At 41.5% G+C, this 14441-nt stretch overlaps 1 protein-coding gene across 6 annotated transcripts in view; it reads right to left on the bottom strand.

Annotated features, from left to right (window-relative positions):
* The window catches only part of KIF26B (kinesin family member 26B), a 404391-nt gene that overhangs the window by 83899 nt on the left and 306051 nt on the right, over nt 1–14441 (bottom strand). For all 6 annotated transcript variants that reach the window (XM_037895351.2, XM_043543371.1, XM_043543373.1 and 3 more), the window contains 4 exons: nt 12303–12509; nt 10507–10600; nt 8135–8397; nt 3622–3805 (listed from right to left, as the gene is read on the bottom strand). In XM_037895351.2, coding sequence (XP_037751279.1) covers nt 3622–3805; nt 8135–8397; nt 10507–10600; nt 12303–12509 — 748 coding nt within the window. The remainder of the gene's footprint in view (nt 1–3621; nt 3806–8134; nt 8398–10506; nt 10601–12302; nt 12510–14441) is intronic.

Below are 14441 nucleotides of genomic sequence, written 5' to 3'. Positions count from 1 at the left end.
TTGCCTCACTAGAAGCTGCCCCCCCCTTTTTTTTACCCTGTTGGTTGAACCAACACTACTATCTTGTCATTGTTTTCTAACAACTGCTTCACTACAGCAAACTAGGCTCTGATCATCAATAGGAACCCTTTCCTAGCATAACCCCCCCCCCCCCCCCCCCCCAAACACACACTCCTCCAATCATCAACTAGATCTGACCTCCTTGGCTTATTAGGTCTCCCAGATATGGAAACATTCAGTCAGGGCGGCATGGCCTGAAAGCAAAACATACCTACAACTAGGGAATGATGCATCTCACATTATAAATCTATGGGATCATGTAATCTGTTAGAATTAGTCATTAAAGCCATCAGGAAACAATAAATTTTACTCCACAGCTCTTTTTTAAATTGTATTTGAAAACAGGCTGTGCGTGTGCATATGTAAAAAGCATGGAGTATTAAATGACTTTAATGGTAATGCCCTCAAAACCAGTCCTCTTCCTTCCCAACAACCAGATAGTTTGAGCATTCACAGTCTTCCTTTCCACTGCAGGGTGGTTAATTAATAAACATTTATTTAATTGAGTTTTGCCTGCCAATTCCACACAGGTTATTACTAAAACAAAATGCAATCTCCACTTTCATTTAAGCAACTGTAGCTGTTACATTTTAAATACAGTACAGAATATTTGAATATGCTGCATTCAAACTATAGGCATAAATATGGCAATGATGGCCACTCTTTGGACATCTTAGATTGTAGTCTGCTGCCTATCACAAATAATCTGTAGAGATACACAAGCTGAAATATTCACGATCTCTGCAGTGCTTATTTAGGCCCAGAAAAACTATACATTATAGAGGGTCGGAATTTTTTTGATGAAATTTTGTCATCAGAAAATGCCAATTTAACAAAACCAAAACTTTTCACAGGAAAGGGTCAATTCTGATAATTTTTTCAAAGCTACAATGTTTTGAAAAAGTTTTGAAATTGTCAAAACATTTTGTTTCAACATTTTTGAAACAAAAAATTATTTTTTTAGTTTGAAATGACTTCTCATTTCAAAATTTAAGCGAATTATAGTAAAAATAAATCAAATAAAAAAGGTCAAAATTGAAACAAAATGTTTCAAAGTTATCGAAACAAAACATTGCAATTGACCTGAACTGATATTCCCTCCCCCGCCCCAATTTTTGGTAGGCAATAATTTGAGATTGACTTTTCATCCTGATTCGGGATGGGAATGGTTTTTGATATCCTGGAATATTTTGGAGCACAGGGGAAAATCTTTCCCGCTCTGAGCCACTAAACATATAGTAATGAACCTGCTGGCTCCTTTTTGGATGGTGTGTTAGTATCCAGTGCAACATTCAGCCAGCAGAGGGCTTCATAATCCCTTTCCTGTTCTGGATGGATAGGGCCCTACCAAATTCAGGGTCCATTTTGGTCAATTTCACGCTCGTAGGATTTTTAAAATTGTAAATTTTATGATTTCAGCTATTCAAATCTGAAATTTCACGGTGTCGTAATTGTAGGGGTCCTGACCCAAAAAGGAGTTGTGGGCGGGGGGTCACAAGGTTATTGTAGGGGGGGTTGCGGTACTGCTACCCTTACTTCTGCGCTGCTGCTGGCGGCGGTGCTGCTGTCAGAGCTGGGCAGCCAGAGAACGGCAGCTGCTGGCCAGGAGCTCAGCTCTGAAAGCAGAGCCGCTGCCAGCAGCAACGCAGAAGTAAAGGTGGCATGGTTTGGCATTGCCACCCTTCCTCCTGTGCTGCTGCTGGCGGGGTGCTGCTTTCAGAGCTGGAAACCCAGCCAACAGCCACTGCTCTCTGACTGCCCAGCTCTGAAGACAGAGCAGAAGTAAGGGTGGCAATACTGCGAGTCCCCCCTAAAATAACTTTGTGATCCCCCCGCGACTTCCTTTTGAGTCAGGACCCCCAATTTGAGAAACGCTGGTCTCCCCCATGAAATCTGTATAGTATAGGGTAAAAGCACACAAAAGACCAGATTTCACGGGGGGTTGGAGACCAGATTTCACAGTCTGTGATGCATTTTTCATGGCCGTGAATTTGGTAGGGCCCTATGGATGGAATACTGGCAACGGTTAAAGAGGACCTGGGCTCAGGTGGGAGCTGGAGATTGGGTATGAGCAAGAGCAACTGAGAGCTGGCTGCAGAGAGAAATATGGGCAGCTTGGGAGCTGGGACTGAAGGGCAGAAAGCCAGAATGGGAGCAGCCTTTTGCTTGGAAGAGGGACAGTGTTAATGGTGGATAACAAGCAACGGGCTGCAAAGGCGGAGGTGGTTTGTATGGATGGGTCAGAACAAGATAATGGGTCAGACAAAAAGGACTGGACTCTGGCCAGCATGCTGTTGGCTCTAATGCGAGTACTCCTGGCACTAGGCCCAAGTAGCGCCACCTTCATTCTCTGTACTGTTCGGCCCCCCAGGGGCTAGACTGGGAGCTGCTGGGTGTTGTGTTTACTATCTTTTGTTTGTAACTCAAGACCACAGCGCCACGGGTAACTGCAATGTTTGTTTCTGGCAGCCCGAGTAAAGCAACCCTGTATTCATTGTATGGCAAGCGTTTATAGGAACCCAAAGGGTCTAGTGCTGGGAATGGCTACAGTGTTTGCTTCTGAGCATGTGGGACAGCTGGCATGTTGCCATGCTGGTGTGTTACAGCATTCACAGCGACTTCCTGCTCTAGGGACTGCTACAATATGTGCAACAGACTCTCCTGTAACAGTTTTGAAGCATTTTTGTCTTCTTGATACTTGGCTTTCCCTATGCTTTCAACAGAGAGGAATGCCTTTGTAAAAGCTCTCAGAACCCCTCTTAAGTGCTAATTCTGTAAACAATGAAAACAAACAGGTTTGCAATTTATTAAAAAAAAACCAACACAAAAAAAAAACAGGTCCAGAGCCAGGAGTCCTTAGTCCCTCAAAATCAATGGGAATTTTTCCTGAAGAAGTACTGAGTGAGAATTATTGTTTTTATTTATCATTTGTATTAGAGTAGTCCTACCAAACAAGAGCATGTCCTCATGGTGCCAGGCACTGTAAAACACATAGCTTTTTAGAGGCAATCCCTGAGTCAAAGAATTCACAATCTAAATATTATTTGTTTTACAATAGTGCCTAGAAGCTCTGAGATTTTGACCTTATTGTGCTAGGCACTATAGAAACATATAGGAAGAAACAGTCCCTGTGCTGCAGAGTTTATCAGTCTACATGGACACGATAGAGAATGTCGTATTATTATCCTCAATTTAGGCTATCCCCTACTGATGAGAAGAACCTTCAGTCTCCATGGTCTTTTGATCCTCCCAGCAAAGGTGATAATTAAGGCCAAATCTGATGGTGTTTTTCATTTAGATGTATAGACCAGCCCACTAATTCACATTACAAAGGCAACTGAACAGCCAACAGATTGCAAGAACTTCTCGTCACTAACGACTTGGGCTGTGTGTATGAGGCCAAACACGCTGCTGGCATATATTGGCACAGCTCCATTTTCAATGGAGCTATGCTAATCAGCTAATGTACACCAGTAGACAATTTGGCCCCTAGTCTTTTCAAGGACACCAGTTGATAGAATTGCACGTGGCGAGGAAACAGAAGAAAACGGAATGACTTACTGCCACCTTTACCGCTCTTCTCCATTCGGTATTGGTAGATGTGCAGAGTGAAGAGCATGTGCGAGTTCCTGTGGTCCTCCTCATCGCAATCTCGCTGGCTGCTTCGGCGGGAGGCTATCGCTGCATCGAGGAAGAAGGCAGCCTTCTCCGCAGTGGGGGCACGGAGCTCACTCTGGTTTTGAAGCTGCAAGACAACCCAGGGGAAAGCAAATAAAGCAGCCCTGTTGGGTTTCACCACTAGCAGGTAACATTCTTGGCGCCCTGAAGTCTAAGCACAGGTAAATGTACTAGGGACATAGGATTGTGATACTGGATCAGACCCAGGGTTCAGCTGTCCTGTCACCGAGCATGGCCAGTACCAGATGCTTCACAAGATAGATTGCCATGTCCAGGCTTTTGCCTGAGACTGTATGGCTGTACCTAATTGCTGTACCTTTGGCTGCAGTTCTATGAAAATCTAAGGACTAGATGTAGTCCTCGGGGGATGGAAGGATACATGTAAGTGTCTATGTTGCATTACTTTCCTAAACCTTAAGCCATGTAATATATCACATTACCTTGGACTTGCAGTTGGTTTTTAACAACCACCACCGTTTGCGGTTCATTGCCATTCCATTTCAGAGCTGTCAGTTAACAGGCATTACCACAGTGTTTGCTCTGCTAAAGTGGGATTACTGCACTATCCCCTTTTGAGATTTAACATAGAAATGAACCACTGTAGCAGAGATATAAATTCATGTGTCTTTTTAATACACGTCGTACATGCCCAGCACCTTGTTCTTGCTTTACTCTCTATCTGCATTTAGGCCCCAAAAATGTCCACGAGGAGGCTTTGCATTGGCTGCAGCCTGCGTTTTAAAAAACAACAATAAAAAACGAATTCTCAGTCACATCGATGGAAGCAGGGATCACTAATGGGCACAAGGCTCCTCTACGTATTCAGTTTGTTTTTAAAAAAAGAAAACCCAAATGTCATGCGGAAGTGCTGTTTTTGCATCTCTATGGATGTGACAACCTAGAGGCTTGCTAACATCAGCGATGGAATCACAGTGGAGAGAAGTTAGAACTACAGAGTGGATTCAGCCCGTTACCTGTGCTATAGCCTGTGAAGGGACCAAGCAAAGGAGGGTTGAGCCTCCCCTATTCAGGGGTTGCCCAGGTTGCCCTGACTTGTACTTCCCACTGCAATAGCACCTAAAGGCCTTGCAACAACAGGGAACAACTGGTTCAGGCTCTCAACATGCCAGGGGGAATTCTGAGCTGGACTGGCCTTTAGAGAGACACAATATATCCCAGAGCTCCCCAGAATGCTCCCTTCTCTGTACCCGGCCAACTCTGCTGACTGGGGCGGATGGGCAGGTGCATGGCTATGGCTTGTGTGCGAGGGACTGAGGGGGGAGCAGTCCCTGCACTCTGGGAAAACAGAAGTCTGTAGATTGTACTCAGCCCTTGAGAGGTGGAGGAAGAGCATAAAAGAGAGGAAGCCCCTTGTGTCTTCCCCCACAAGTTTGTCGGAGGCAAACCATTAGATGAAGCAGCACATCATGTATAATAAAATTGCATTTGCTGGACCTCAGCCACAGTCTCCAGTGTTGGGAATATAAACTGCTCTCTCTCCAAAGTGATAGCCAGCATGAAGTCAGCTATTATTAACCCTTGATAACGTGAGGAATGTGTGTGTGATTCATGTCATCAGACGTTAGTTTGGAGAAGTGACATGTGATTATGAAATATAACATTCATAGCTCCGTAGATTCCAAGGCCAGAAGGGACCATTGCAATCATTTAGTCTGACCGTGTGTATAACACAGGCCATAGAACTTCACCCAAGATAATCTCTAGTGCATAGCTTTCAGAAAACCATCCAATCTTGAATTAAAAATGGTCAGTGATGGAGAATCCGCAACGCCCTTGTTAAATTGTTTCAGTGGTTAATTACCCTCACTGTCAAAAATTTACACCTTATTTCCAAGTCTGAATTTCCAGCCCTTGGATTGTATTACAACTTTCTCTGCTAGACTGAAGAGCCCAAGTAGATACTTATAGACTGTGATCAAGTCACCTCTTAACCTTCTCTTTTTGAAACTAAATAGATTGAGCTCTTTGAGTCTTTCAATATAATGCATGTTTTCTCATCCTTGAATCGTTTTCATGGTTCTTGTCTCCAATTAATCAATATCCTTCTTGAATGGTGGGCATCAAAACTGGACACAGTATTCCAGCAGCGGGTACACCAGTGCCAAATACAGAGATAAAATAACCTCTCTACTCCTGCTCGTGATTCCCCTGTATATCCATCCAAGGATCACATTAGCTCTTTTGCACACCATGTCACACTGGGAGTTCACATTCAGCTGATTATCCACCATGATCCAAAAAACTTTTTCAGAGTCACTGCTTCCCAGGATAGAGTCCCCCATGTTCCTAGATGTATACATTTATGTTCAGCCATATTAAAACACACTTTTGCTTGCATCCAGCTTGCTCTATATCAGTGACCTCTCTTCATTATTTACCTCTCCCCCTATTTTTGTGTCATCTGCAAACTTTATCAGTGACGATTTTATGTTTTCTTCCAGGTCACTGATAAAAATGTTAAATAGCATTGGGCCAAGAACCAACCCTGCATGACCCCACTGGAAACACACCCACTAGATGACAATTACCCATTTACAATTACATTTTGAGACCTATCAGTTAGTCAGTTTTTAATCCATGCCGTGTTAATTTTTAATAATTGTACACACACTGATGATGGCATTGGTATTGGTAATACACAGAGCTGGTCCACAGACTACAGGGGAGGCCTGTTTGTCTGAGAGGTTAAAATACAATGACAAGTTTCCTTTTTCAGCCCTTACTATGAGTGCAGCCCAGGAGTAAGTTCCTCTTCTAAAAGAGAGGGAGCCCAAAAAAGGGTGAATAAAATCATTAGAACGCTAGACTCAGTCTAACCAAGTCCCACTAATCTAATTGTTTTCTTACTAACGCATAATTTCTCAGTTGATGCAGAACATGGTTTGTGATAGATATATATTAAAACAACCTCACCTTGTAAACAACAAGATAATGCTCAAAACCATATACACTAAAGTCTGATTAAGAATAATGTGACGTATAGGAATCATGTTGCTGATTTTGTACATATATTAATAGAACATTTTACCTTCTTTTCCTCTGAGTATATCAAGCATTAATTCAGTTGTGTTGTATGTAGCTGTGAAACCATGAGAAACCAAGAAACCAAGAAAACCCTTGTTTTCTACATACTGCACTTTGACAGTTGGGATTGACAATACTGTACATCATCCTGTGGTCCTGCTTCTACTGTCCCCACTCTCTAGAGTGATTGGTACCCTGAGGCTGCTAAGTGCTTAGGGTTCAGAGACCATAATTGTGTCCTGTCATTGTGGATTTCCCCCAAATTGTGAGCTCACGTGGGGACAAGGCCTGTTGCTGTGTATGTAGTAAAAGGAAAGAGTGAGCATTTTTTGTACCAACTAAGTAAAAGTAAAAAACCCATAGACTTTCTAATGGTTGTCCAGGAGGTAATATGAACTACTTAGGTGTTCCTGCTGACTCTCCACGCCTGAAGAGAGTTGGAGTTATTCTTGGCTTGCCCAGCTCTAACATTTATTTCTTGGCAACAATTAATAAGTAGCTATTAATACTTCCTACAACATTGCTAATGCTAGTGCTATAAATAATGGAGTTTATAGAGAGATAAACAGCCATATAAATGACTTCCAGCTATTTGTGCAATACTGTAAATATTTTAGCTTGTTGTTTTATAAAAGAGATCACAGTTCTTCTCTTTTTTTTTGGGTGGGGGGGTGAATTTTGCTTGCTCTGAATGTTTTCAAATTTTATTGCAAACATCAACCCCTGCTCACCATCAGTTATATTGGAGGTACAAATATTGAGGCCGGGAAAGCAGATGGCCCCACAGCTGCAGGTCATAAAGTTCTTGTATGTTTCAAAGTAAACACATTCAAGTCTGAAAAGTTTATACTTCCAGTAGTTCTTGAATTTGAGTTCTACCATCTCAGTAGCACAGAAAAATATCACTAGGCTTGGCAGAATTTGATTTAATTTTTTTTGATAATTTTGATGAAGGTTTAGTTTTAAGCATATTTTAATTTTTATAAATTTAAATTTTCACAGTTGCAGGAAATTGGGGGGAGGGTGTTGAACAATAATTATTTAAATTACAGTAGATGTTGAGAATCAAAAAGTTAAAGCTTTATAACTGTTAAAACAAAAATTGCCAGAATCACATCAAAATATACAAGTAAATATCCTTAAACCAAATTCAAATAAGTTCTCAAGAAGCATTTTTCTTACTTTGCCTATCTGGAAAGTTCAGTTATCATCGATAGACATATTTTTATCACTTTTGTGTGTGTGCAGCAATTGATATTTTCCAGCGTTTACTGATGAGAATCTAATCCTTTCAAGCCTAAATATTACATTGCTAGAGATTAGTTCCATTTAAAATAAATCTTAAATTCACCTGCATGCCACAGATTGGGTCCTCACAAAGGTAGACACCTGGGGACTGACCATCCTGCAGGCTGCCTGTAGCTACTTCTGACAGTAAGTCCCTCAGATTTTCTTCTTTCCCCCATACTTCCACTGCAGAGATCCGGACTGAGAAGCGGGCCCCAGTCTTCTCTTTCCGTTCATTAATCAGCTTGAAGAGCCATGAGATGGCACAGGGGATTATGCCTAGGTTCTGCATGGAATCATCTTTTCCAATCATGGTGTATGACTTTCCTGTCAGGTAGGAGGGAGGGGAGAAAAGAAAATTAAATTACACTCAGTGTATCCAGAGCTTTCTGTCAAGTGACATTATTCTGCACAGGCTCAGGAAAACAATTTCCTTTACAAAAGACAGACAGACGGAAAGAAAAGACAAATAACAGCATTTAAAATTGGTAGGCTAGATCCAGAGCTGTTATCCATTTCTCTGCAGCATTCTGCTACCATAAAGGGGCTGAAAACAGCCAGATCTTCCTAGATGAAGATTCCCCTAACATTCAAGGAATCCTTAGCTGGGGTATATCTGGCTCCCACACCACTCTGCAGCTAACAGTGTAGAAGGCACGTCAGGTAGGGTGGAGGGTGGCCGAGTGTCATGTGCTCCAACAATCCCTAGTTTGGAAATGATCTCCTGGGGGAGGTGGGGAGGAATGTTACTAGCCAGCATACTTTAGAGCAGCCCCTAGATGGTTCTATAGGACACTAGGGCTGGAACTGACATAGAGCTGGCCCCAGGGATCAGGTAGCTGCAGGTGGCTCTTTTCTGCATCCCCACCCTTAGCTACACTCGGCACAAGCTAGACATATAAAATAATCTGGTCCAGAGGTGGTCCCACAAATGTGGAGTCTGGATCCAGATCAAAACATTCCCTAAGTTTGGTGCTCTCTGGAACCAGGATTTTGGTGCAGGCCTGTCTCTGTTTAAAACATCTGTTAATTAAAAGCATCCATACAGTATTATCTTACTGTTTTCTGTATTACTTCATATACTGCACATAATTAAGTTTTCAGAATCTCTCTCATTTATAGCTCTTTCTATAGCTGTCACACAAACGATATCGATATGCATACACTTCAGACAATTTCTCGTGGCTTTTTTTTAATCTCATTTTATTTCACGAATTATGGACATAAGTGGAATCTAATGTTAAGAGGGTTAGTGCAGCAAGATATTTTTAGACTTTACAACTCTTTGTGAAACTGTGTGTGTCCACAGGAGTAGGAATAGTGGGGAAGGCAGTTAATGAAGCAGCTGCACATTGTCAGCTAATGTTTTATGCTTTATCTCAGTCTAGATTAGATAATTAAAAACCGTGGAAATTGGGAGGCACAATCGACCAATTGGTAGGACATTGGATTGGGAGCAGGGATTACTCTCTGGCCTTAAGCAAGTTAGGAAGGCCTGAGACTTCAAGTATTCATCAGTTCTGGGTACCTCCATTTTGGATGCAATTTGAGACAACCAGGCCTTGACAGCGTACTCTACTTCTTCATTGCCTGAAGAATGGAAGTTTCCTTGAAGTGTCTTTTTAATGTGGTAGAACTGTGTGGGATCACTTTTCAGGTAGTAATAAAGGTGGCAAAGTTGTTGCCATTAAAGAGTCATCATTTCCCAACAGATACCTCTAGATACGGACGAGCAGTACACAAAATTATGTTAGAATTTTAATGTCTTCTAAAAGAATCTTGTTTTGATTACACTCTTTTTGTCAGCATTGAAAGTTTTGATCATGCAAATGGTTGCAGAAGCAAATTTTTGGCTAGTCACTGAAGATTCAATTAATGCAACTTGTTTCAGGCAGAAAAGAAAGTGGTTTATAATGGGTAGGTCATCCATCAAGGAAGAGCAAAAAATATCATGTGTCTTAGGCACCCAGTCCCAATGCTTATATTCTGAGTCACAAATATTGAAGGAATATAGTCAGTTTGTAAGCAGCCCATAAGACTGAAATGGTTGCCTAGATTTCTAACGCTGAACATATTCATAAAAGTTGTAGACTACTATGGGATAATTCATTAATCACCAAATTATTCTTATTACTATTACTTCCACTGCAGTAGTGCCCAGAACTCCATTGTACAAAGTACTGAACAAACATACACAAAGGCAACCCATGCTGCTGAGACCTCACAATCTAGGACTTCGACAATATGCAACAGCAGAATAAATGGACAAATAAGAAAGGAGGACCAGGTAGGGAAAAGACGTGCAATTTCATACCTAATAGTGTACTGAACGCAGGCAGTTTAAAAGCTGTTGTTTTCCTTAACCTAAAATAAAAATCATTTAAGGCTTGAAGTAGAAACTTGGCTGTTTGTTTAAGGAAATGCAGCAATACCAACCCAGTTTGGCATGGCCAAAGCAGAACACGCAGCCGTCTGCCCCATTCACCACTGACTGGATCACCTCAGCCACAGTCCCAGCACACACTTCAGCCTGCCACAGGTACAACAGGATTGACAAAGATATTTAACAATAAAAAAAATTAACAGAACATCATAAATATTCATGGCTGTGACAGCACCAAAATGCAATTGCTGATTTCCAGTAGTATCATGTCATCTCTAAGGGCCCAATCTTGCATGCCCTACTTAGGTGAGTTGCCCCATTGAAGTTAATGAGACTACTCAGATGAGTAAGGTGATTAGGACTTGGCTCTGAGCCAATTAAATTCCCTTTATGGAAGCCCTAGTCCATTTGCTTCAGCATGAGGTGCTGAAACTTCATTATCCTTGTAAAAGTTCTGTATGTTGAGAAATGGCAGATGGCTCTTTTATTCTAAATAGACTTCGCACCTGCTAAGCAGAGGTGGGTGAAATGCGCATAATGGAAGAGGAGAGGCTCATTATTTGGTAAAGCTGGATACAAAATCGGATTCACTTGGCCTTTTTTTGTTTACCTTTTTTTCTTTAAAAAATTGCATTTTTTCAACCAGCTCTGTTGTTTAGCAAATTATTACCAGAATTTTGGATGCAGTGGAAATGTTACAATTCTGCTGTTGGAGAGTTTGTGCGGGGGTGGGTGGGAGTCTATGAACAGGGCATACCCCCTTTTGTTTTGTCTTCACTAGGAAATATTTTCTAAAATTCCCCACCTTTGCTTTGAATCTCCCCAGCTGTTAACAATGGTAGGAGCCCTAATGAAGACAAGATGCTGGTAGCCGGTGGTGTTTTAAGCACCTTGTCATATAGATTCACCCTGAGCAGGTTTAGATAACACAGACAGACACCCAGACCCCTGTCTAAACTATTCTATTCCACTTCTTACACTATGCCAATCAGCTGGAGCTCAGCCAGTGGTAGCAACATTTAGGAATTTTAGGAAAAATTTCCTATTGTAGATAAGACCTTGGTGGTTGCTTCTCCATTGGTCCAGTTTACAGACATTTGTTACTCTGTTGTTTTCTAATCCGTAATTAAGATGATCACTAACTATTTATATATCTGGGGTAAAGCCTGTGTCTTCTTATACTGAACTGGGTGGCAAAACCTGACATAAATATTCCTCAGCTTTTTAATAAATTGAGGACAGAATGTAGGATTAGCCATCTTCACATTATTGACTTGCAACACTGATATGATCAACATGAGCACTAACCAAAAACAGTTGTAAGCGTACCATCAAATACTGCTATCTGGTGTTTATTTGCAGGCTAGGCAGCATTTTATCTCACTCGTATGATTTATCGCACATGTAATGCAAAAGATTAAAGCAGGGATTCTCAAACTTCATTGCACCGTGACCCCCTTCTGACAACAAAAATTACTACACGACCCCAGGAGGGGGGACTGAAGCCTTAGCGTGCCCAATCTGTGCCACCCCGAATTTGGGGGCCAAAGCTAGCCTAAGTCTAAGCTAGCCCTGGCAACCCCATTAAAATGAGGTCTCGACCCACTTTGGGGTCCTGACCCAGAGTTTGAGAACCGCTGGATTAAAGAAAATCTGATCATCATATTAAAGAGATTTGATTTAATGTATTTGTCACAATATTGCTGGCGTCTATGGACCGAATTAATCCCTGGTCTAACTCCAGTGAAATCTCTGAAATTACAGCAGGGATGAATATGCCTCTTGGGCACACTAGTGCAACCTGGAAAGCATCTTAGATCCTTGTTAGTCCAAGTCATACGTTGCCTACCTGAGATGCATCTTGGGGGAAAACTGCATCAAAAGCAAACATCTTGGGGGGAACCTGATTGCCCCTTTTCTGGAAGGTGTTCTGGCCTCCACAAGATAATGGGTCATACAGAGTAATTTGCTTCTTACGGGGATCAACCTTTAAGAAGGAGCTGGACTCAGATGTATCCCTGGCAAGGGTGGAACAAATGCGCACCATGACTTTCACCTGTCAGCAAACACAGAAAGAAAACCACATTTAATTAGAGCATTGAATATACTAGAGTTTAGGATTTTTTAAATGGGTTTTCAAGTTTCAGTGAGCCAAATCATTCTTGCTTTACTCAAGCCAGTGGGGCTACTGAGGTCAATAGACATCCAAGTGTTTGTAAAGGAAGCAGGATTTGGCCTACAGTGCACAATTAATAAGGCCGAGAACCCCCTCTCTCTTGCCTTAATGGTCAGCTTGTGTATTTAATAATTACCAGGCACATCAATGTATTTTAATGTCTCTGTTACTCTAGTATAAAAGTATTACATCCTCTTTTTTTGTCTTGCGATTCACATAAATAGAAAATTAACTGCACCCTGATAGACCAATTAAGCAAACCAAAAGGTAATCTAGGCTGCTAAGCTATCAAGACTGATGCTGTTTCTATGAAGACGACTGATCAATAAAGCAAGCACATAAAAGCTATATCTGTAATTTACACGTTTTAATTTCTAATCCAAATGCAGACATTAAATGCCCAGTTCATAGTGTCATCAAAGAGTTGTGAAAGAGCCTAGTTTTAATGGTCAGCTTTTGAAATTATCTCCAAGGGTCTGGAATGTAATAAGCGTTAAAGGATGTGTTAAAACACGTTCGCTCACAACCCATTAGATGAGTACATAATAAGGTGTTATTTCTATAACTAAGACACATCTCTGTGGGATGTAATGAGGTTATACAGTATCATTAACCAAACTTGTAAGCAATTTAGATATAAGCAAAACCACTGATAATTCAACACAGCTTTGGTCCCTTCAGTAATTTTACTATTATTTGGCAGTTGACTTTTTGAACTTTGTAGGATACATTCCCCATCTTTGTCAACTCCTGTGTATTTCCTTTCAAGTCACGGCTGTGTTGTTTTGTCCGGAAGCAGACTGACTTCAAGACGACAACCAGACAGAACTTATGGTTAAAAGCTTCTTAAATATGTCAATTGTATCAAACACACAAGTTTGGGCAAGTAGCAGTGCAGTAAGTGGTGTCCTCATCATAGTGTGAAAGCATAACTACTGTTAACATTATGGAAGTGGCATGTATGCCTTAAGAGAAGACTATTTTCCAAATTTTGAGGCAAATACAGTTTCTTTCTCTTTGCAATGCAAACAGAGCAAGTTCATGCAAATTACCATCTGAATATAGTCTGTGCACAAGCGGGGAACGGACCCAATGCCAAATGCTCCTCTCCCCCTTTGGGATGGCACTCCTTGTGGGTGAGGATCCCCCTTCATGGTGGCACTAGCCCTCCAAACTGAGATGAGATTAAATCAGAAGCTTGGTGAGTTCAAACTCACTGGGACAATTTCATCATTGCTATAACTCCACTGACAATGGAATTACACCAGGCATCAGTGTAGTCCATTCAGTATTTTTGTGTTCCTTTCTGCGTACACTCATGCCTAAAAGGGGTGATTTTGCCCTAAATCTATTATCGTAAGAAAACAATTTGATCATTAGACAGGGAGTCTGGTTAAGACTCTGTACGCAGGCTTTCTGTTCTGTGTTCCACTACCAATTAAGGTAAAGCAGAGAAACACTGTTGGAGTGTGGAAGGTTCTGTTCTCATTTATTCAGCCTCACTGTCTGTTTAACCTTTCTCCCCAATCCCTCATTTTAAAAGGTTTTTTTGTTACGCTGCCCCACTTTCCATATTGTGTTAAAGGCATTCTATTCAGCTGTGCCGTAGGTAGGCCCAGCTACCACTGAAGAAAGTGGGAGTTACACCCATTAGAGCTCTAGCGCTGAATTTGGCTCAACATAATTAATTGATTGCAGATGCAATTCTCCAGGCAGCTCAGAGAGAGCTCACTAGTCAAGTCAATGAAGGTGGGAGGAAGCACAGCAATAAGTCCCTGGCAGGGCAAGAAAACAAAAGAGCAAATATAACCC

Source organism: Chelonia mydas, chromosome 3 (genome assembly GCF_015237465.2).
Source record: "Chelonia mydas isolate rCheMyd1 chromosome 3, rCheMyd1.pri.v2, whole genome shotgun sequence".
NCBI lineage: Eukaryota > Metazoa > Chordata > Testudines > Cheloniidae > Chelonia > Chelonia mydas.
Note: the sequence above shows the minus strand (reverse complement) of the source record. Positions and strands in the feature narration are given on the sequence as shown.